This window comes from Leucopleurus acutus (assembly GCF_964270905.1).
Source record: "Leucopleurus acutus genome assembly, chromosome: 5".
Classification (NCBI taxonomy): Eukaryota; Metazoa; Chordata; class Mammalia; order Artiodactyla; family Delphinidae; genus Leucopleurus; species Leucopleurus acutus.
The window spans coordinates 93,948,250-93,969,580 of NC_139147.1; the positions used below are offsets into that span (position 1 = coordinate 93,948,250).

The 21,331-nt window shown below is 39.0% G+C and overlaps 1 protein-coding gene across 1 annotated transcript in view; it reads left to right on the forward strand.

Moving 5' to 3' along the window:
• SPATA16 (spermatogenesis associated 16) overlaps window positions 1-21,331 on the forward strand; it is a gene marked incomplete at its 3' end in the record, with an annotated part of 224,424 nt that overhangs the window by 175,317 nt on the left and 27,776 nt on the right. Inside the window, exons 6-9 of the mRNA XM_082839271.1 lie at window positions 749-895; window positions 1,916-2,028; window positions 13,949-14,113; window positions 16,763-16,846. Of these exons, the coding sequence (XP_082695397.1) occupies window positions 749-895; window positions 1,916-2,028; window positions 13,949-14,113; window positions 16,763-16,846 (509 nt within the window). The remainder of the gene's footprint in view (window positions 1-748; window positions 896-1,915; window positions 2,029-13,948; window positions 14,114-16,762; window positions 16,847-21,331) is intronic.

Consider the following 21,331-nt stretch of genomic DNA (forward strand, 5'->3'; position numbering starts at 1 on the left):
TATTTTCAGTATCTTGTGATGACCTATGATGGAAAATAATCTGAAAAAAAAATATATATATATATAATTGAACCACTTTTTGTACACCTGAAACACAATATTGTAAATCAACTATATGTCAATAAAAAATATTTTAACAGAATGCACACAAAATGTTTAGAACAAGGGAAGGTAGAAAATAAGTACTAAGTAAATATTAGCTCTTCTAGTCATTAAGAACAGTTTGTTTTAGAACCATTTTCTTGACGCATGAGTTATTTCCAAGTCTAATTACAAAAGTTAGTACATTTATCATTTTAAATTTCCTTCAACTACAGGAGGGAGAGCAACTAAATTAATTAGCCTTATATTTTAATTCTTACTTGGTAATTTTTCTCTTTCCTTTCATATAACATTATTTTCTTAAACAAACTGTGGACAGAAAGATCAAATTCTCTTGAAAGGTGTCACACAGAAAAATATTAAGCCTGCAACCTGGTCCTGAATTTTGTATTATTTTGAATATGGGGAAAGAGGAACACATAACCTAGCCATATTCTATTGCTATACTTTGTGTATGTTTATATTTTAATAAAAATATGAAGGATAAAGTATGATTTTGATATATCATCTATTTGACCTTTTGATGCACATACTTTTACTTTGTATCTTTAATTTTTTCCGAGTATAATTCTTGAAATCTGGGGGGAAAACACCCTGAAAACAATAAAATGATAAATTCTTTAGTTCTTTTTCTGTCATATTTCAGACCTTCAAGGACTCCACGTGTTGCCTCAGACAGCTGACTGGTCATCTTTTCCACCTCAACAGTATCTCTTGACTCTTGGGTTCAAAAACAAAGAAGATGGGAAGTTTTTGGAAAAAGTATCATGTAGGAAGTTACCAACATTTACAGGTAAGTCACCTGGACTTGTTACCTTTCAATACTGTTTTAAATTAGGAATTGTGCATTATTCATTAAGCTTTATTCATCACAAGCCTAGCATATAGTAAGGCCTGGGCACCAAAATGTTTGTTGGGTCATACTTAACTCCTTCCGATCTTCTTTGTGGGTTAGTTAACAATACCTGGAATTCTGGTTCCCCCAGGAGTGCCCACCTCCCTCACTCTAACCATCTCACCACAACCACAACACCACCCATGCCTGATCATGGGGCACTCAAAGATTACAAGTTTTTGTCATCACCCATCAGCAAACACAGAAGAAAATCGTGCAACAAAACTATTGTATGAAATCAAACATATAGCCAATGACCACCTTAAATCACTTGGATTATCTGCCATTGTATTAATATCTGTTCTACTCTTTTCTTATGTAATTAACCAAGATCTCGGATCTCCTGAAGAGTATTATAGTTAAATGGGGCTCAGCAATTCTAGTTGAAACTTTCAAAAATCAAGTAAACATTCAGGTGAAGTCTCATACTTATGGGCTGAATTCATGACCAGGTTGAATTTATCCCTTCAGCTCTACCCACATAATTAAGGATTTGTGTTTTGTCTGGCACTCTGAGGCTTATCTCAGCTTCGAGCTACATTCAAAGTCAGTGCAATCTGCACACTTGAATAACACCTGGGAGGAACAAGACAAGAATCAGACACATTTATGATGACATTTTTTTCACAACTCAGGAAAAGCATATTCTGCAGAGAGAGGTGAATTGTCATAGGCTGTCCCGTGGATCTCTCAATCAAGAAACACAACAAAAGGAATAAATGATAGTCTCTAAAGGGCAATGTCTCCTCATAGATCTTTCACTGTTATACTTCTGGTCTTTGAGATGGGACTCGTTTCTATACTAAAGATTTCATATCTATTAATATTGAGGTATCTGTTTATAGCTTGCTAAGGAAAGCATTTTGAAATGGAAGTCTGGGGGGGAAAAGTATAAAAGTTTATTGTTACAATTTTTAGAACATAAAACTCCCTTCGGTCTGCTGACAAGAGAAGACACAGTGAGACACATGCAGAGAATGGGGAAGCAAATCTTGCCAATACTGGATTTTATTAGAAGCACCCAATCGAATGTAGGTATATAAGTCTTTTATATTTTTTCAACATATAAATATCAGACAATTCTAGAAGTATGGAAAGTTTATGGTGTAAATATTGCAAGTGTCGGAGGATTTTAGAAACTTTCACAGTCAACCTTATTTGCAAAACCAAGCAAAGTTTAGTTAATGATTTTATTCCTTTTATATTTTAAAATACATTAATCATAAAGCTACACTTCGCAATTTCCAGCATTTCTCAGGAGGCTAGAGCCTTTTCTTTGTGGCTTCCTGATATCTAATTGAAGGCTGAATTGAATCTCTTGCTTCAAATCAGTAACAAAATTTTAGTGAACACAGTGCTTTCCCTATTTCATACATTTGGCTACTGCATATGACCATTTTGATGCCTACATAAGAATTCAGAACACTGAAAGCTAGCTCCTCCACATTAACTGATACACTGGATGCTACTTTAAACATTGGCAATTGATCTTTTTTGTTGTTGTTAACATCTTTACTGCAGTATAACTGCTTTATAATGTTGTGTTAGTTTCTGTTGTATAAAAAAGTGAACCAGCTATATGCATACATATATCCCCATATCCACTCCCTCTTGCATCTCCCTCCCACCCTCCCTATCCCACCCCTTTAGTTGATCACAAAGCACCAAGCTGATCTCCCTGTTGCTATGCAGCTGCTCCCCACTAGCTATCTATTTTACATTTGGTAGCGTGTGTATGTCAATGCCACTCTCTCACTTCGTCCCAGCTTACCCTTCCCCCTCCCCGTGTCCTCAAGTCCATTCTCTACGTCTGCATCTTTATTCCTGTCCTGCCCCTAGGTTCATCAAAACCTTTTTTTTTTTTTTAGATTCCATATATATGTGTTAGCATAGGGTATTTGTTTTTCTCTTTCTGACAAACTTCCCTCTGTATGACAGACTCTAGGTCCATCCACCTCACTACAAATAACTAAATTTCATTTGTTTTTATGGCTGAGTAATATTCCATTGTATATATGTGCCACATCTTCTTTATCCACTGATCTGTTGATGGACACTTAGGTTGCTTCCATGTCGTGGCTATTGTAAACAGTGCTGCAATGAACACTGTGGTACATGACTCTTTGAATTATCACTTTCTCAGGGTATATGCCCAGTAGTGGGATGGCTGGGTAATATGGTACTGCTATTTTTACTTTTTTAAGGAAGTTCCATACTGTTCTCCAAGATGGCTGTATCAATTTACATTCCCAACAACAGTGCAAGAGGGTCCCCTTTTCTCCACACCCTCTCCAGCATTTAGTGCTTGTAGATTTTTTCATGATGGCCATTCTGACTGGTGTGAAGTGATACCTCACTGTACTTTTGTTTTGCATTTCTCTAATAATTAGTGATGTTGAGCATTCTTTCATGTGTTTGTTGGCCATCTGTATATCTTCTTTGGAGAAATATCTATTTAGGTCTTCTGCCCATTTTTGGATTGGGTTGTTTGTTTTCTTCCTATTGAGCTGCATGAGCTGCTTGTATATTTTGGAGATTAATCCTTTGTCAGTTGCTTCATTTGCCAATACTTTATCCCATTCTGAGAGTTGTCTTTTGTCTTGTTTATGGTTTCCATTGCTGTACAAAAGCTTTTAAGTTTAATTAGGTCCCATTTTTTTATTTTTGCTTTTATTTCCATTTCTCTAGGAGCTGGGTCAAAAAGGATCTTGCTGTGATTTATGTCATAGAGTGTTCGGCCTATATTTTCCTCTAAGAGGTTGATAGTGCCTGGCCTTACATTTAGGTCTTTAATCCATTTTGAGTTTATTTCTGTGTATGGTGTTAGGAAGTGTTCTAATTTCATTCTTTTCCAGGTAGCTGTACAGTTTTCCCAGCACCACTTATTGAAGAGGCTGTCTTTTCTCCATTGTATACTCTTGCCTCCTTTATCAAACATAAGGTGACCATATGTGCAAGGGTTTACCTCTGGGCTTTCTATCCTATTCCAATGATCTATATTTCTATTTTTCTGCCAGTACCATACTGTCTTGATTACTGTAGCTTTGCAGTATACTCTGAAGTCAGGGAGCCTGATTCCTCCAGCTCTGTTTTTCTTTCTCAAGATTGCTTTGGCTATTCGGGGTATTTTGTGTTTCCATACAAATTGTGAAATTTTTGGTTCTAGTTCTATGAAAAATGCCATTGGTAGTTTGATAGGGATTGCACTGAATCTGTAGATAGCTCTGGGTAGTACGGTCATTTTCACAATGTTGATTCTTCCAATCCAAGAACATGGTATATCTCTCCATCTGTTTGTATTATCTTTAATTTCTTTCATCAGTGTCTTATAGTATTCTGCATACAGGTCTTCTGTCTCCTTAGGTAGGTTGATTCCTAGGTATTTTATTCTTTTTGTTGCAAGGGTAAATGGGAGTGTTTCCATAATTTCTCTTTCAGATTTTTCACCATTAGTGTATAGGAATGCAAGACATTTCTGTGCATTAATTTTGTATCCTGCTACTCTACCAAATTCACTGATTAGCTCTAGTAGTTTCCTGGTAGCATCTTTAGGATCCTCTATGTACAGTATCATGTCATCTGCAAATAGTGACAGTTTTACTTCTGCTTTTCCAATTTGTATTCCTTTTATTTCTTTTTCTTCTCTGATTGCTGTGCCTGAAACTTCCAAAACTATGCTGAATAACAGTGGTGAGAGTGGACAACCTTGTCTTACTCCTGATCTGCGAGGTAATGGTTTCAGTTTTTCACCATTGTAAACGATGTTGGCTGTGGGTTTGTCATATATGGCTTTTATTATGTTGAGGTAGGTTCCCTCTATGCCTACTTTCTGAAGAGTTTTTATCATAAATGTGTTTTGAATTTTGTCAAATGCTTTTTCTGCGTCTATTGAGATGATCATATGTTTTTTCTCCTTCAGTTCATTAATACAGTTTATCACATTGATCGATTTGCATATATTGAAGAATCCTTGCATTCCTGGGATAAACCCCACTTGATCGTGGTGTATGAGCCTTTTAATGTGCTGTTGGATTCCGTTTGCTAGTAATTTTTTTTTTTTGCGGTACGTGGACCTCTCACTGTTGTGGCCTCTCCCGTTGCGGAGCACAGGCTCCGGACGCGCAGGCTCAGCGGCCATGCTCACAGGCCCAACCGCTCCGCGGCATGTGGGATCTTCCCGGACCAGGGCACGAACCCGTGTCCCGTGCATCGGCAGGCGGACTCTCAACCACTGCGCCACCAGGGAAGCCCCGTTTGCTAGTATTTTGTTGAGGATTTTTGCATCTATGTTCATCAGTGATATTGACCTGTAGTTTTCTTTCTTTGTGACATCTTTGTCTGGTTTTGGTATCAGGGTGATGGTGGCCTTGTAGAATGAGTTTGGGAGCGTTCCTCCCTCTGCTATATTTTGGAAGAGTTTGAGGATAGGTGTTAGCTCTTCTCTGAATCTTTGATAGAATTGTCCTGTGAAGCCACCTGGTCCCGGGCTTTTGTTTGTTGGAAGGTTTTTAATCACAGTCTCAAATTCAGTGCTTGTGCTTGGTCTGTTTATATTTCTTCCTGGTTCAGTCTCAGAAGGTTGTGCTTTTCTAAGAATTTGTCCATTTCTTCCAGGTTGTCCATTTTATTGGCATATAGTTGCTTGTAGTATTCTGTCATGATCCTTTGTATTTCTGCAGTGTTAGTTGTTACTTCTCCTTTTTCATTTCTAATTCTATTGATTTGAGTCTTCTCCCTTTTTTTCTTGATGAGTCTGGCTAATGGTTAATCAATTTTGTTTATCTTCTCGAAGAATCAGCTTTTAGTTTTATTGATCTTTGCTATTGCCTTCTTCATTACTTTTTCATTTATTTCTGATCTGATCTTTACGATTTCTTTCCTTCTGCTAACTTTGGGGGTTTTTTGTTCTTCTTTCTCCAATTGCTTTAGGTGTAAGGTTAGGTTGTTTATTTGAGATGTTTCTTGTTCCTTGAGGTAGGACTGCACTGCTATAAAGTTCCCTCTTAGAACTGCTTTTGCTACATCCCATAGGTTTGGGGTCATCATGTTTTCATTGTCATTTGTTTCTAGGTATTTTTGATTTCCTCATTGATTTCTTCAGTGATCTCCTGGTTATTTAGTAGCGCATTGTTTAGCCTCCATGTGTTTGTATTTTTTACAGTTTTTTCCTGTAATTGATATCTAGTCTCATAGTGTTGTGGTTGGAAAAAAATACTTGATATGATTTCAATTTTCTTAAATTTACCAAGGCTTGATTTGTGACCCAAGATATGGTCTATCCTGGAGAATGTTCCATGAGCAGTTGAAAGTGTATTCTGTTGTTTTTGGATGGAATGTCCTATAAATATCAATTAAGTCCATCTTGTTTAATGTATCATTTAAAGCTTGTGTTTCCTTATTTATTTTCATTTTGGATGATCTGTCCATTGGTGAAAGTGGGGTGTTAAAGTCCCCTACTATGAATGTGTTACTGTTGATTTCCCCTTTTATGGCTGTTAGTATTTGCCTTATGTATTGAGGTGCTCCTATATTGGGTGCATAAATATTTACAATTGTTATATCTTCTTCTTGGATTGATCCCTTGATCATTATGTAGTGTCCTTCTTGTCTCTTGTAATAGTCTTTATTTTAAAGTCTATTTTGCTTGATATGAGAATTGCTATTCCAGCTTTCTTTTGATTTCCATGTGCATGGAATATCTTTTTCCATCCCCTTACTTTCATTCTGTATGTGTCCCTAGGTCTGAAGTGGGTCCCTTGTAGACAGCATATGTACGGGTCTTGTTTCTGTGTCCATTCAGCCAGTCTAAGCCTTTTGGTTGGAGCATTTAATCCATTTACATTTAAGGTAACTATTGATATGTATGTTCCTATTACCATTTTCTTAATTGTTTGGGGTTTATTTTTGTAGGTCGTTTCCTTCTCTTGTGTTTCGTGCCTAGAGAAGGTCCTTTAGCATTTGTTGTAAAGCTGGTTTGGTGAGGATGAATTCTCTTAGCTTTTGCTTGTCTGTAAAGGTTTTAATTTCTCCATTGAATCTGAATGAGATCCTTGCTGGGTAGAGTAATCTTGGTTGTAGGGTTTTCCCTTTCATCACTTTAAATATGTCCTGCCACTCCCTTCTGGCTTGCAGAGTTTCTGTTAACCTTATGGGGATTTCCTTGTATGTTATTTGTTGCTTTTCCCTTGCTGCTTTTAGTATCTCTTTTTTGTATTTAATTTTTGAGAGTTTGATTAATATGTGTCTCAGCATGTTTCTCTTTGGGTTTATCCTGTATGGGACTCTCTGTGCTTCCTGGACTTGACTATTTCCTTTCCCATGTTAGGGAAGTTTTTGACTATAATCTCTTCAAATATTTTCTCAGACGCTTTCTCTTTCTCTTCTTCTTCTGAGACCCCTATAATTCAAATGTTGGTGTGTTCAATGTTGTCCCAGAGGTCTCTGAGACTGTCCTCAATTCTTTTCATTCTTTTTTCTTTATTCTGCTCCCTGACAGTTATTTCCACCATTTTATCTTCCACATCACTTATCTGTTCTTCTGCCTTAGTTATTCTGCTATTGATTCCTTCTAGAGTATTTTTAATTTCAGTTTTTGTGTTGTTCATCACTGTTGGTTTGCTCTTTCGTTCTTCTAGATCCTTGTTAAATGTTTCTTGTATTTTCTCCATTGTGTTTCCGAGATTTTGGATCATCTTTACTATCATTACTCTGAATTCTTTTTCAGGTAGGTTGCCTATTGCATCTTCATTTATTGGTCTTGTAGGTTTTCACCTTGCTCCTTCATCTGTGACATATTTTTTGTCGTTTTTTTTTTTTTTTTTTTTGATGGGTGGGGCTGTATTCCTGTCTTACTGGTTGTTTGGCCTGAGCGGTCCAGCACTGGAGTTTGCAGGCAGTTGGATAGAGCTGGGTCTTGGTGCTGAGATGAGGACCTCTGGGAGGCCTCACTCCAATTGGTATTCCCTGGGGTCTGAGGTTCTCTGTTAGTCCAACAATTTGGACTCAGAGCTCCCACCACAGGAGCTCGGCCCTGACCTCCGGCTTGGGAACCAAGATCCTGCAAGCCAGTCGCTGGAGGTTCATCCCGTCCCCTTAGCTGTCTGTGGTCCCCCACCAGTGCCTGGTAGGTGCCCTAATTGTATGTAGACACGAATCCTAGTCTGCCATCTTGACTCCGCCCTCCACCTGGTAATTGATCTTTATATACCCTTAAGGTAAATTATCTAATATCTTTCTGTGACCCAGGGAAAATATGCCCTTTCTTCTTTCAGTCTTAAAAAAAAGCCCAAAATAAGACCTGAGTTATGCTGTGCTATTTTACAAAATTTAAGCTATTGTATTGAAAGTACATAAAGAGGGCTTCCCTGGCGGCACAGTGGTTGAGAGTCCGCCTGCCAATGCAGCGGACACGGGTTCGTGCCCCAGTCCGGGAAGATCCCACATGCCGCGGAGCGGCTGGGTCCGTGAGCCACGGCCACTGAGCCTGCGCATCCGGAGCCTGTGCTCTGCAACAGGACAGGCCGCCACAGTGAGAGGCCCGCGTACCGCAAAAAAAAAAAAAAAAAAGAAAGTACATAAAGGGAACTCCTCGTTAATGGGCTCTAAAGGCTGCAGATTTCCCCTTTTAAAATATTTTTCAAAAGGCCTTTAAGCTGGAAATTTTTAAGAATTCTTTTTTTGTGGTTTTAGTATTACATCGTTGATTTGATGTTCTTACCTTACAAGGGGAACCAAGGGGGTTATCACAAACAGCTACTTAACATCTGTTCAGCAGTTTACCTGCTCAGTAACATTATAAAACCCCTAATTTATTTGCATGATTTGTAATTCTATGCATTACAAATCCAAAAGCACATTTTTACTGATTTTCCTACCACATAGCTTCCTTCCCCTTCCTCACAACTGTGTTCCACTCAACTATCTCCCCTATACTACTACTACTACTAAGAAATCCATCTCTATCTTAGTCATCTTGCGCTGTCATAACAAAATAGCATTCTAGAGGCTAGAAGTCTGAGATCAGGGTGCCAACATGGTCAGGTTCTGCCAAACGCCCTCTTCCTGGCTTGCAGTCGGCTAAAGACCCTCTTCCTGGCTTGCAGTCGGCTAAAGACCCTCTTCCTGGCTTGCAGTCGGCTACTTTCTCTCTGTGTCCTAACATGGCAGAGAGCAAGCTCTCTGTTGTCAATTCTTGTAAGAGCACTAATCCCAAGATGAGGCCCTACTCTCATGACCTCATCTAACCATAATTACCTCCCAAAGGCCCCATCTCCAAATACATCACATTGGTCACTAGGGCTTCAACATAGGAATTTTGGGTGGACACAAACATTCAGTTTATAGTGATCTCATTGGATCTACTGCAAATTTTGGGTCCTGTTCTCCAATTCACAACCTCTTCCAAACACACACACACACACACCCTCACCAACCACCCCATCCTAATTAGACACACACACACACACACACACACACCCCTCATCACTGTCATCATCAGGCTCTTGCAAGCAGTGGAAGCCTTGCTAGCAAGAACCATCACCATATAGTATTACTTCACCTCATCTGCACATGGTTAGCCTTGCAGTGCCAGCGTGCTGGATGTTGAGGAGGTAATCTGTCTGTGCCCCGGCTCTTTGGGGCGATGCCCACCATGCCTTGCTACTTGTCAGATACCCGCCACATCATCATCTGTTGCCAGCTCAGATCTCCCAGTGTGCTGTGAATGCAGGTTAGGCCAATCTAGGCATCATGCACTTTTTAAATGCTTCTAACACATTTTCTTCTCACGTTTCAAAGGGCATTCTGGCCACTTAGAAATGTGTATATGCATGAATCTCTATGTGTCCATAAAGCAGACTTGAAAACCATAATGAATAAGATTCTTAGCATCTAATGAATGACTCAGTCTTCTTTAGAATGAGTCAGCACCACTTTGTTAACTGTGAGGGATTTCATCAACTTTCTTATGTTTGCGTCTATGGGAAATAGTTTTTGGAAGACTGTCTCAAAGAGCTTGAATGAAATTGAAGCAAGTGAGCCCCCAGGTACCCAGGGACCACAAGAATATCCAAATATTGGCCTGTAGGTTTCTCATTATATGCCCAACCACAGCTTCATAAAGCAGGACTGAATAAAATTGGCTGCAAAGGTAACCTAGCTAATGAAGCAAGAAATGAGTTGGTGAGCAGAAATTATTCCTACATGGTACAATTAATTGTAACCCAAGAATCCCTCAACAGTGTTTTTAGGATCCCCTGAGGTGGTTTTTTTTTTTTTTTTTTTTTTTTTTTTGTCAGATGTCAAATGCCATCCACTTGAGTAACCATTGCATTGTCCTTATTAGCTGTGACCCTAGCTTGTGACACCTGTGGATGAAGACTTTCGTCCAAGGCTGTGCTCTGGCTGTGTAACCCTAGGATATCACTTAACCTCTGAGCTGTTTTTTTCTCATTTATAAAATAAGCTGTTATCTGCCATGCTCACCTCCCAGAGTTGTGAGACCAAAACTATATAATCCACATTGAAGCACTTTGTAAAGTATTAAGAATTTTTAGAGTTTTAATTAATTGTATTGGTTTTCATTTGCTATGACAAAAGGACTGTTTTATAGACCCTTCTTTTTCTTTATAAATGCTGTATACTTTGAAATTACATACTCTTCTAAAATGAAGACTGTGCAAGTGTCCTGTGGATCTTGAAATCTTTTCCTTAGATCACTGATGCACTCAGATCTCCTCACAAAGGCAGGATTAGAGGTGTCATCTCTAGCCATGGAGTAGATCTACTGCCCACAGTAGGGCTTGTCAGGGAACATGAATTTTCACCTCTTGCTATGAGGTGGTAGAAAGAGTTGGTGAAGGAGACAAAGACATTCCTGGTATAATGCTTCTCTCAGAAAATAATTCTCCTTACACTCTGACACCAGTTTCCTTACCTTTATAGATTCCTTTGTTAGGCACACAGCCCATGGCTGTGTGACAAGAATGATTCTGGCATTTTCAGAGTTATTGTCTAAAATATTCTCCCACCTTCCTATCTGGTATCTTTTAATTTCACTGAACATCAACCCCATTCAACCAGTAGCTCTGCTCTAATGGTATTTTTTCTTCTATGGTTCTTTGTACTAATTATTTCACGTGCTACTGAATGCTGCTGTGCTTTTCCATGTATTAACTTTACAGGCTGCTGTCAGTTTGCACCTTATGTACTGTGCTTCCTGGGGTGTTAAAGAGTTAAAATAATAAAATCTCTTGCCAGGCATGAAGCTTCCTTCACAGGCTGACTTGCCAAAAAATGACCTAACTAACCAGGTTTTGAATACCTTGTTAATTTTACTTGTAATTTCCTCCAAGTGAAGCACAAAAATTGTTTATATATGCACATTGGAAATGAACAATAATATGTGTTTCCTACCCCTTTTCTTTGCAATTAATGTTTCCATATGTTATGGCAAATGGAAATACATTCCCAATACTTGGGCTCTGCTTTTCAGCAATATTATGCTGTGCCACTTACGTTCCAAACGTTCATCCATACCTGCTATTAAATCTAGACAATTGTCTGGCTGAAGCTTTCATCTGAACTTGCTATTTACCTAACCTTCACTGTACCTGTGTGGCCACTTCATTACACTCTCTCCAGCAGCTAAGGAGCTCTCTGGTCACTTCTGAAGTCTCATTGAGAGGGCTACTTCCTTTTAGATTTAGCCCTTGTTAGCATTAAATGTGAGTTAATTCCTTCATTTTTCATTATTTCCTTGATTTTCTTAAAGCAACAGCATCAAAGCATTCCTGCTGGCATTTATTAATTTTTATTTCTTTTTCACTTTATCTCTCAAAAGCCCCAACCTTGTATAGGTAAAATATTAATCTGTAGTTTCCTGATGACCAAAACTGCATTTGGCTTGGGGGGGGGGGGGGTAGGGGGAGGACCATTAGCAGTCAACTGTATCCTTTCCCTAGTGTCCTATCCATAAGGAGCACTTCCTGTTTTGCTATGCATCCAACAATCCAGCTAACAAAGCACCACTGCCTTCCACTATTTTTATTGTCCTGATGTTTTGGAAAATTACACTGATAGATTATGTTTCCAAGCAGGCCGCAGTTGTTTCTGCACTTTGGAGTTGAGTCACTATACCACTTTCCTACAACCAGCCCCACTGTTTATTTTAAAGAAGGACAAAGAAAGTAATTTTTCTTGGGAAAGAAAACTGTTTCTCCTGCAACTTGCTTTCCTCTATTTGACAGTATCCATTGTTTAGCTACATGTTTAAACTCTGTGGGTAGGCTGGCTATTTCTTCAATTCAGAGAAGGGATCTCAAATCCACAATTTGCAGTCATTGCTCCTATAGGTTTATAGGTTTTCAGATAAATGATTAATTGGAAAGAACAAATTAGCAGGGATAAAGAGACATTAGTCAAATGGCAGAAAGAGATGTTAGGAAGCAATACAGCAAATACAATGCAACAGTGCTCAACCTTTCTTTATTACCAAGATTCCAGGAAAGCGCCAAATTCTAGAGGTTGGTGTCAGTCAAGGTATGTGTATGACATTTCAGAAAGGACTGCCTTCTAAATTCAAGTTAAAATTTCGATGCTCTTTAGTAATGCTAGTTTCTAATAATTTTTCTCCTTAGAAGAGAATATTTTAAGAAGGAAAAGTCACGTCTGCCTTCTCTAGTTTCTGGGAGAAAATCTGTTTTATAAGTATGCACAAACTCAAATAGTCCTTGTGCAGATACTAAGCTTTAAGGTAGTAGTTTATTCTCCAACTTCTGTTTGAGATATTTGAATATCTGAATTTTTGTATAGCTAAAATTCATATTTCTAGGGCCACATATCAAGAGATTGTGACTCACTGAGTAAGGTCCAGGACTCTTCCTAGTTAACCAACAAGCCTAGTAATTCAGGTGCAGGTGGTCAAAGAGGAAACCTCCACTCCCCGACCGCATAAAGGGATGCCGCTCTTCCAGGCTTCTACTTCTAAGCACCAAGATTCAGAATGTCATCACCAAACTAAATCCTCCTGTGACTTCCCATTTCTCATCACCCTCCAAACATGACAGGAACCCTTAGATGCCCCCTTATGTCAGACGTACTTTTTCCGAAACAGAAATGTGAGAATTTTACGATAAACTTTGTGCCACCTATCAAGCAGTACAAGTTGTATTAAACTTTTTAGAGAAGGTAACATGTCCTCTCTATGGCTGGCAGTAGCAAACACAGAGGTAAGCCACCTTAATTATAAGTGTGCCCCATTTTAAGAAAGCCCAGAATACCAGTAGATTCATGGAGGTTGGTGTTCCTTACAAGTGCACAACAGTCTATTTCAAGATGGATCATGTCAGTTGCTGGAATGGTCCTAGGACCCAGAATAAATCACTAAAATGCCACAAGGAGAGGAGCCAGAGTCCATGGCCATCCAATGAGAGCTAAAGATAAAAGCAGAGCTGGAGGTTTAATGTAAGCCACTGGGCTAGACAGAAAACCACTTGCATAACATTTTTCAGGATTCAACTTGCATAAGAAATCTTCCTTTGTATAAACAAGACAGTGGGCAACTCTTAAGTCTTATGATGCCTTGGTGACATAGATAAAATCACCCCCGCTCAATGGACACAGCTCTGTGGGATCCCCACTGGGAGAGTGGAGCTCAGGTTCAACTTCAGTCCTTCTTTTCCCCTCATCCCAGATTCCTTAGGCAGGGCCACCCGCAAATCCTTCTCAACAGTCCTGCCAAGCGTTCCCTTTTATATATCAACACATTCATCTGTTTGAAGGAAGGGTACAGACAATTCTCTAAAATAATAGAAGAAAACATTTATTTGCACTAGATACCATTACTTCAGGGGAGCTAAATATGATATTATTTAGCTGACCTGACTTCAATCCCCGGGGAGAGGTTATTTCTGTGGTTTTGTTCTAAAACATTTCCTTCTACTGGGAGACTAGGGGAGTCTTCGTGCGTGCTCAGGTGTGATGGAGAAGTTGCAATATGCCAGCCTCCTCAGCCGGCTGCAGAGAGTAAAGGAGCAGTCCCAGGTGATCAATCAAGCAATGGCCGAGCTAGCAACCATTCCCTACCTACAGGACATCAGTCAACAGGAGGCGGAATTGGTACGCATTTGTTTCTCTTTGTTTAAGGCTTTCACAAGCCCTGAGCCAATAAAAGAGTGATATGGTCTGAAAAAGAATGTGACAATAAATGCAGTCCGAGGGCAAACTCCCCAACCCTCATGAAGCATTCTAATGAAGAAACTGGAAAATGTAGAAGTGTGTGTGTGTGTGTGTGTGTGTGTGTGTGTGTGTGTGTGTGTGTGTGTGTGTGTGTGTGTTTTATTTGCCCACCCTAACTAGCTTTTTTTTTTTAATAGCAAGACCTCTGTAATGTATGAAAATATGGAAGAGGGCTGATTATTCATATTTTGAGTCAGGCTTTTTTGTTTCAAGTAAAGTGAAATTTTAATACATTGTTTCTTAACTCCAAGATAAGTTAATACAGGATTCTCTTCAATGGAAAAGGAAGAGGAAAAAACAGTAATTGCTGGATAGAAAACTGACCCTACAAAATCATCCATAGAATTTTCTTATTTACTTCTAATGTCACATATATGCTGGCAGTGCCAACGCTCGCACACATATGTCCATTTAGTTAAGAGAGGTGTCTTGAGGAGAAAATGTAGTCAAATGGTGGGGTGTTTTTTCTTTTTTTAACTGAATTGACCAGTTAACTCAGAAAACACAGAGCCTGTCAAAAACTAGTTCAAGAAATATCTTATAGAACAAATCTCCAAACAGGTGTGTATATTATAACCATAATTTATATTAGAAACAACAGCACCTCGTTTGAAAAACAATTATTAATCAGTGTGATGGCCATTCAAGGAAAGGTAAAATTCACTCCATATAAAGCTCCTAATGTGTTCCTGGGAAGGGCTCTTTGAGGCTCTAATTGAATGTAGCGAAAACTAATTATAGACCTGAATTGAATTCACACAGCAAGGATGAGAACAACCCAAACTTATCACCTGTAATTTTCAGAAAACTAAAGGAACCCTCCCTCTTTGAGCTTTTAAAATTGTTACAAATTAATCAAGAAATGAACCACCAACATTTATAATGTTCATCTGAACCTGTTAAAAGTATATTAAATAAATACTGATATTCAAAGTAAGCATATAAAACCGAGTAGTTTTATATAATATTTTATATAATAAAATATTTTATATAATAAAATAATAAAACTCCACATACTAAACATTAAAACTATGAGAAAAAAAGTCTATTAGTCAAGAATTTACTAAGTCAAAACTGGCAATAATACTTTCTAAACCTGTATGGTTATGTGCACAGAACACCTTCTAAAAGGCTAAGTGTTTATCCTACCATTCGTAAGGCATTCAGGAGTGCAGTAAGTGTGGAGCTTTCAAAGTGCATATTATAGCCAATTTTAGATGATTAATGCTCCTCTGAGATAAAAGAAAGCGAAGAAAATGTTAATTTAAGAAGCTGGCACAATGTTGATCCTGTCTTCCTGAAAAGCACATTCAAGATTTAAATGAAAAATACAAGGGAGTTTTCTGCACTTAGGTCTTCTTAACCACACATCTGCAGCCTTCTTTTTCCTGGAAATACTTGTATTTCTAAATATACACAAAGAGCACAAAACTAGCATTATTAACATCACTAACTAATGTGTTAGTGCAACATTCCACTACCCGAAACCTTGGAAAACAGGATTTCATGGGATATTTTCATAATTTATATACCTACTAGAAAAAAAGTAAATGTATAGGGATGTATATGTGCAAGCCAAATATTTAAAAATCATGTATCTTGCAAGGGTTCATCACCTTAAGTAACAGATTTTACTTTCCAGCTTCCAAGCATAGGTTAACCTAGATACAAATCCTCGTAACACCTTTTATGATGCTATATAAACAGTGACTACTCAGTAGAAGAGTTCTGAGTGACTCAACTCTCTACCCTCCTGCTTAAGCTCTGCAATATCTAAAGAACAGAAAGATTATCTAAGGGTTCATAATGTTTGACGCCATGGTGAACTGAGCTGGTATATGTCCATTTTCAGAGAACTTTCTTTTTTAGCTTTGAATATCACATGGCTTCATGTGGCCTCATTACTTTGCAGCCACATATAAAGTGCGTGTATAGGATTATTTTAAATTGGAATATGGCAGTTCGGGGCAAAGGGTGGAATGTTTTAAACTTGCCTTTGAAATGGAACCTTAAAAAGTAATCCTGGTTATTTTGAAATTTTAGAAAAGAAAAGCATAGTAAAAGAACATAAATGAGCTAGATCCTTTAAGAGGCAATAAAACAACACAATTTTAGTATGGTCCTCTGGGGTGAGCTTTTGCATGATGCCTAGAATTATGATACATTAGCCTCAGGAGAAAATATTAAAATGTGTTCATGTACTACATGCCATTCCCTGAGAGAATTAACTACCTCCTTCATTCTTTACAACCCAAATCCGTTTTTACAAAACATCAACACTTACTACATTAAAATCTATATGTTTTCTACAAATTTTCAAGAATCTTTCCATTGTTTCAGTATTTTATATCTGCAATAATACTTGGTAATGACTGAAGCAGAGATGAGGTGGCAGTGTTCACTGTCGGAAAGTTGAGTAATAAAATCATCAGCGTACAAATGATTTTTTAATTAGGTTTTAATCTGTGTATTTAGAGAAGTTATTTCTGTGTGAATTCCACCCTGATAATTTTTATCTTGGTGCCACAGCTGCAGTCACTAATGGCAGATGCTATGGACACCCTTGAAGGAAGAAGAAACGATAAAGAACGTGTGTGGAATACAATTCAAAAGGTAAAACTTTCAGCTGAAGGAAAAAGACATATTATTCTCAAAGAAAATGTCCATCTTGGGTCAAATCTGTTTAAAAGATAAAAAGAAAAGGAAATTCCTGGGGTTGCTTTATTGGTTGTTTTCTTTTTAAAATAAATGCAGCTCTCTCCCTGGAAGTGTAGCCAAAATCAAATATGGATTTATTTAATCTGTTTCCTAAGGTCTGCTGCTTTTCTGACTGTGGTCATATGCTTTTATGGGTCTCTTATCACGCTCATTTTCATATTGTATTTTCGTTATCTGCTCCTTCATTATTGGTTATTATAGATATTTTTAAAGCCCTTTCATCAATGTTTTAGTTTGCTCCCCAACCCTTTCTCCCATAATGGCCACTTGAGGAATAATGGCTACCTTTCAGGGAACTACAAATGAACTAGCACATTGATGTTTGGGGTGAAGGAGTGACAGACGGGTTGTTAGAAGTAGAACATCCCTTCATTGGTTACCTGAGTTATGCAAAACAAGCACTGAGATGCACCTGGCCCCAGCTACTCGGGAGACTTGTGTGATATCACGGGCCCCTCTGGCAATGCAGGAATGAGTAAGTAGTGTTGGGTCTCCAGTCCAGCTAAAGGTGATAAATTCTGGTCAATCTACTCCCCACTCAGTCTCCCTCAATCACAGTAAGAACCCACAAAGGGAGAACTGGTGCCAGGAGATGTGAGAAGAGCAAACCAAAGAAGCCTTCAGTTTAAGAGGGAAAGTCAGCCATGAGGGATTCCAATGCATCTGCAGAAATGTGTGTCTTCTGTAATCAATTCAGAGGCCCTATGATAAATGCATAGAACAGAAATCAACTGAGCTCAGCAAATATTGGTTGGATTATCTACTGTGCCTGAAAGAACACTGTATGTTAAGGATATTGTGCTAGACAAGACAAACACAGCCCCTGCCTATATGGACCTACCCATCCAGGAAAGAAGACAGTTATTAAACAGCTACTTATAAGTTTACTAACTATTATATTTAAAAACTGGATGTTCAATAATCTGTGGGAACAAAGACAGGAATATAATCTGGTCTGAGAGATCAGAGAATCCATCTCTGAGAAAGTGATATTTATAAAACATTTAAAGGACAGTAGTAGTTATCCAGATGAAAAGGGAGATTTCTACACAGAGGAATAAGTTTGTACCAAGAATGCTAAGAAAGCATGGCAAATTCAAAAACTGACAAAGGAACGAGGAACGTATTTCAAAATGAAGTGCAGAGGCAGAAGAAGTCAAATCACAGAAGGTCTTAAAAATTACGTTAAGGATTTTTTAAGGATTTGGTCCTAAAAACTATGTTTGGGGAAGTATTAATATTTATCTGATAAATATTTTTGAGACATCGCTAGGGCTGTAGTGGGAAAACAGATCGGGGCTACAGAAATTTGGGGAGGTCAGTTATAAGGAGGTGACTTGATGTACAGTGGTGGGCAGAGATGGAGAGAAGCAGACAGATGTAAGAAATATTCAGGAAGCAAATATACAGGCCTTATTCACTGATTGCATATGGGAGTTTAGAAAAAAGAAAAGGTTAGAATGATGCCCAGACATTGGGCTTGAGCCACTAGGCAGGGAATAGGAAGAGGTTCGCTGGTGCAAAGGAAGGAAATACTTCAATGAAGCAGCTTTTGGCTGAGAACATAAACTCTTTCAGAGTCCACAGAAACCACACCAGGTATTTGAAAGGGAACTTAATATACAGAATGGTTAACTGTGTATGAAATAGGTAACTGAAAAGGAAAACAATAATTCATTACCAAGGAAGCAATAAAAAGAAACAGCTACCACCCCCTAGGGCTGGAGAATCAAAGAGAAGAGGTTGCAATTACTAAAACTTAGAAACTTGGAGCAGGGACCTGGCTGGGCCAAAACTCAGATCTCCTACTAGGAGGTGCTATTTAGCTGGTGCTAGTGTCCCTGAACTTGGAGGAGGGGTCGTGAAGGGCTGAGACTTAGACTTCTGAGGAATGGGCACTAACTCACTAGTGCTGATGGGGAGTGAAAGAAGGCAGCTTTAATGGGGGTAATCTGGCAACTTTTGGAAAAACCAAATTCCACTGCTACTACAGAAAAGAATGTATGTTTCTGGAGCAAAGAAACTTTGCTGAATAGATGCTCACGGGAACTCCAAGCAGACAGGAAGTCCGCAGCAAATAACCAGGAAGCAGCAAGTCCCTCCTTTCTCCTTGGGTTTTACAGTGTCCCTCTATCGACCCCTATTGATGGAGACAAAGAGCTGGCAAAACAGAAATGGGGTTTCCAGAGTTCCAGTCCCAGCATCAAGGAGCTAATTACAGAAGGGTGGGTTTGGAGTTAAGAGACAATAGGCTAATCACTAGGCCAAAAGTGCACTGAACTCAGGGTGCCGGCAAGATATCCAAGATGAAGTACAGGAGTCTGGAGTTCTGAACAGAAAATTGAATAGAGATAGAGTTTTCTAAGTCATTGGCAAATTGGTGGTAACTGAAATCATCTGAGTGGATGACATGGCAGAGAAAGAGCGTATGAGAAGAAGAGAGGTTTGGGGAGCACATTTCAAATTTAGGAGGAGACTAAGAAGGAATGGCAAGACGAACTGGAGCTAGAGGTAAATGAAATCCAATGCTCATGAGGGTCAAGTGATAAAATTAAATATTTCTGCTGACTATAGAAACAATTGTTTAGCACAGGGGGTAGCAAACTACAGTTCACAGGTCAAAACCAACCAACCACTTATTTTTGTAAATAGAGTTTACTGCACACAGCCATGCCATTCACTTATCATCTATGTCACCTTGGCCAAGTTGAGTAGTTGCCACAAAGACCATATAACTCACGAAGCCTAAAATATCTACTATCTGACCCTACACAAAAAGTCTGCTGTACCCTTATACCCTGCTTTAAAGCATTATCCCTCCCAGAAATATTTGCATTTGTACAGTAAATATTTATAGTTGCAAATCCAAGAGAGAACAGAATAGTCCAATTATGAAATTCCAAGGACTAGCCAAACAGGTGGAAGAGTGATAGACATTCATCTATACCTGTCTGCATCTTGTAGACACCCACCAGTTTCACCTCACCCTACACTAGTGTTCTGACGCCCACATTCATAGGAGCATTTAGCCCACAGCTTCCCGCTTCGCCCTTACTGCAGTTATCTATTGCTGTGTTAAAAATCATTCCAAATATAGTGGTTTAGAACGACAACGTTATCTCTCACAGTTCTATGTGTTGACTAGACTTAGCCAGGTGGTTCTTGCTCAGTGTCTCTCATGCAGTTCAATCTCGTGGCTTCTGTGCCTGGGACTGGAGGAGTCACCTGAAGGCTAAAATGGACTGGACTCCAAGATGGCTCACACATGTGGTGACAGCTGATACTAGTCACCTGAGACACTGACTGGAGTGCCTAAATGTGGCTTCTCCACGTGAATTAGGCTTTAAACAGCACAATAGCTGGGTTCCAAGAGGAAGTATCTCGAGAGAAAGGGAAGTATTTAAAAACCACCAGTCTCTAAAAGGCTAGGCCCAGAACTGGCACAGCAACTGCCACCCTATTCTATCGGTCAAAGCAGTCACAGGCCAGCCCAGAATCAGGGGATTGGAGAAACAGATTCCAATTCTGCAAGGAGGAGTGATATGTGCATTTGTGGAAAGAATGAAATGATAGCATCCATCTTGGAGATAAGCTTTAGCAGTAGAGCCATGGATCAGGGCCCCGGGCTGGAAAACATACCTGCAAGCAAGCAGGAGTCAGGAGAATAGTCAAGTCAAGGCCTCTGAGACTGGAACACATCAGAGCCACTCAACCCAACCACTGGGTATCTAGAAAGACTTACTGGTGAGCAGCCAATCTTTCCAAATTAAAAGCCCTTAGCTTTCTAAATGGAAGCTCCTGAGAGGTCTTTAGGAAGATGTGAATGGGAAGGAACGCCGTGCCAAATTTTTCCCCAGGGCTTTTAATTTGGTCCGTGTGACTCTACAGAGCATGATCCTATCACTTTCAGACGATTCCGGTAGCAAGTAAGTAATTTCCTTTTACTGCTACAGAGTTCATCTGCGTGTGCAGGGAAAAAAATAATAATTTTTTAAAAAGCTAATTGTACAAGCTACACTGTGTTCTGAGCCCACTAGAAGTTGATATCAGCATCACCACCTCTGAGATCTGTTATCTGTAATAGAAACAGCTGTTGTACCTAATGAAAACACTTGAAATTTTCATCTGAAGCAGAATTACAGCAGCACCTCCTAGTTCCACGGAGTTAAAGGGTCTGTCAGAATCCCCATTACCTAACACAATTTTCAGGGCTCCACTTCGTTACAGGTCTATAAAAAGACTGTCAAGATGAAGCCTGATTCATGAGGGCTGACCTCCTGTCTATATTTTGTTATCTTTGAGATTCCTCTAAGAACCCGGAAAGAATGAGAAAATTCTGGGCTTTTTTCCTGATTCACCAGAACTAAAATACTGTGTATT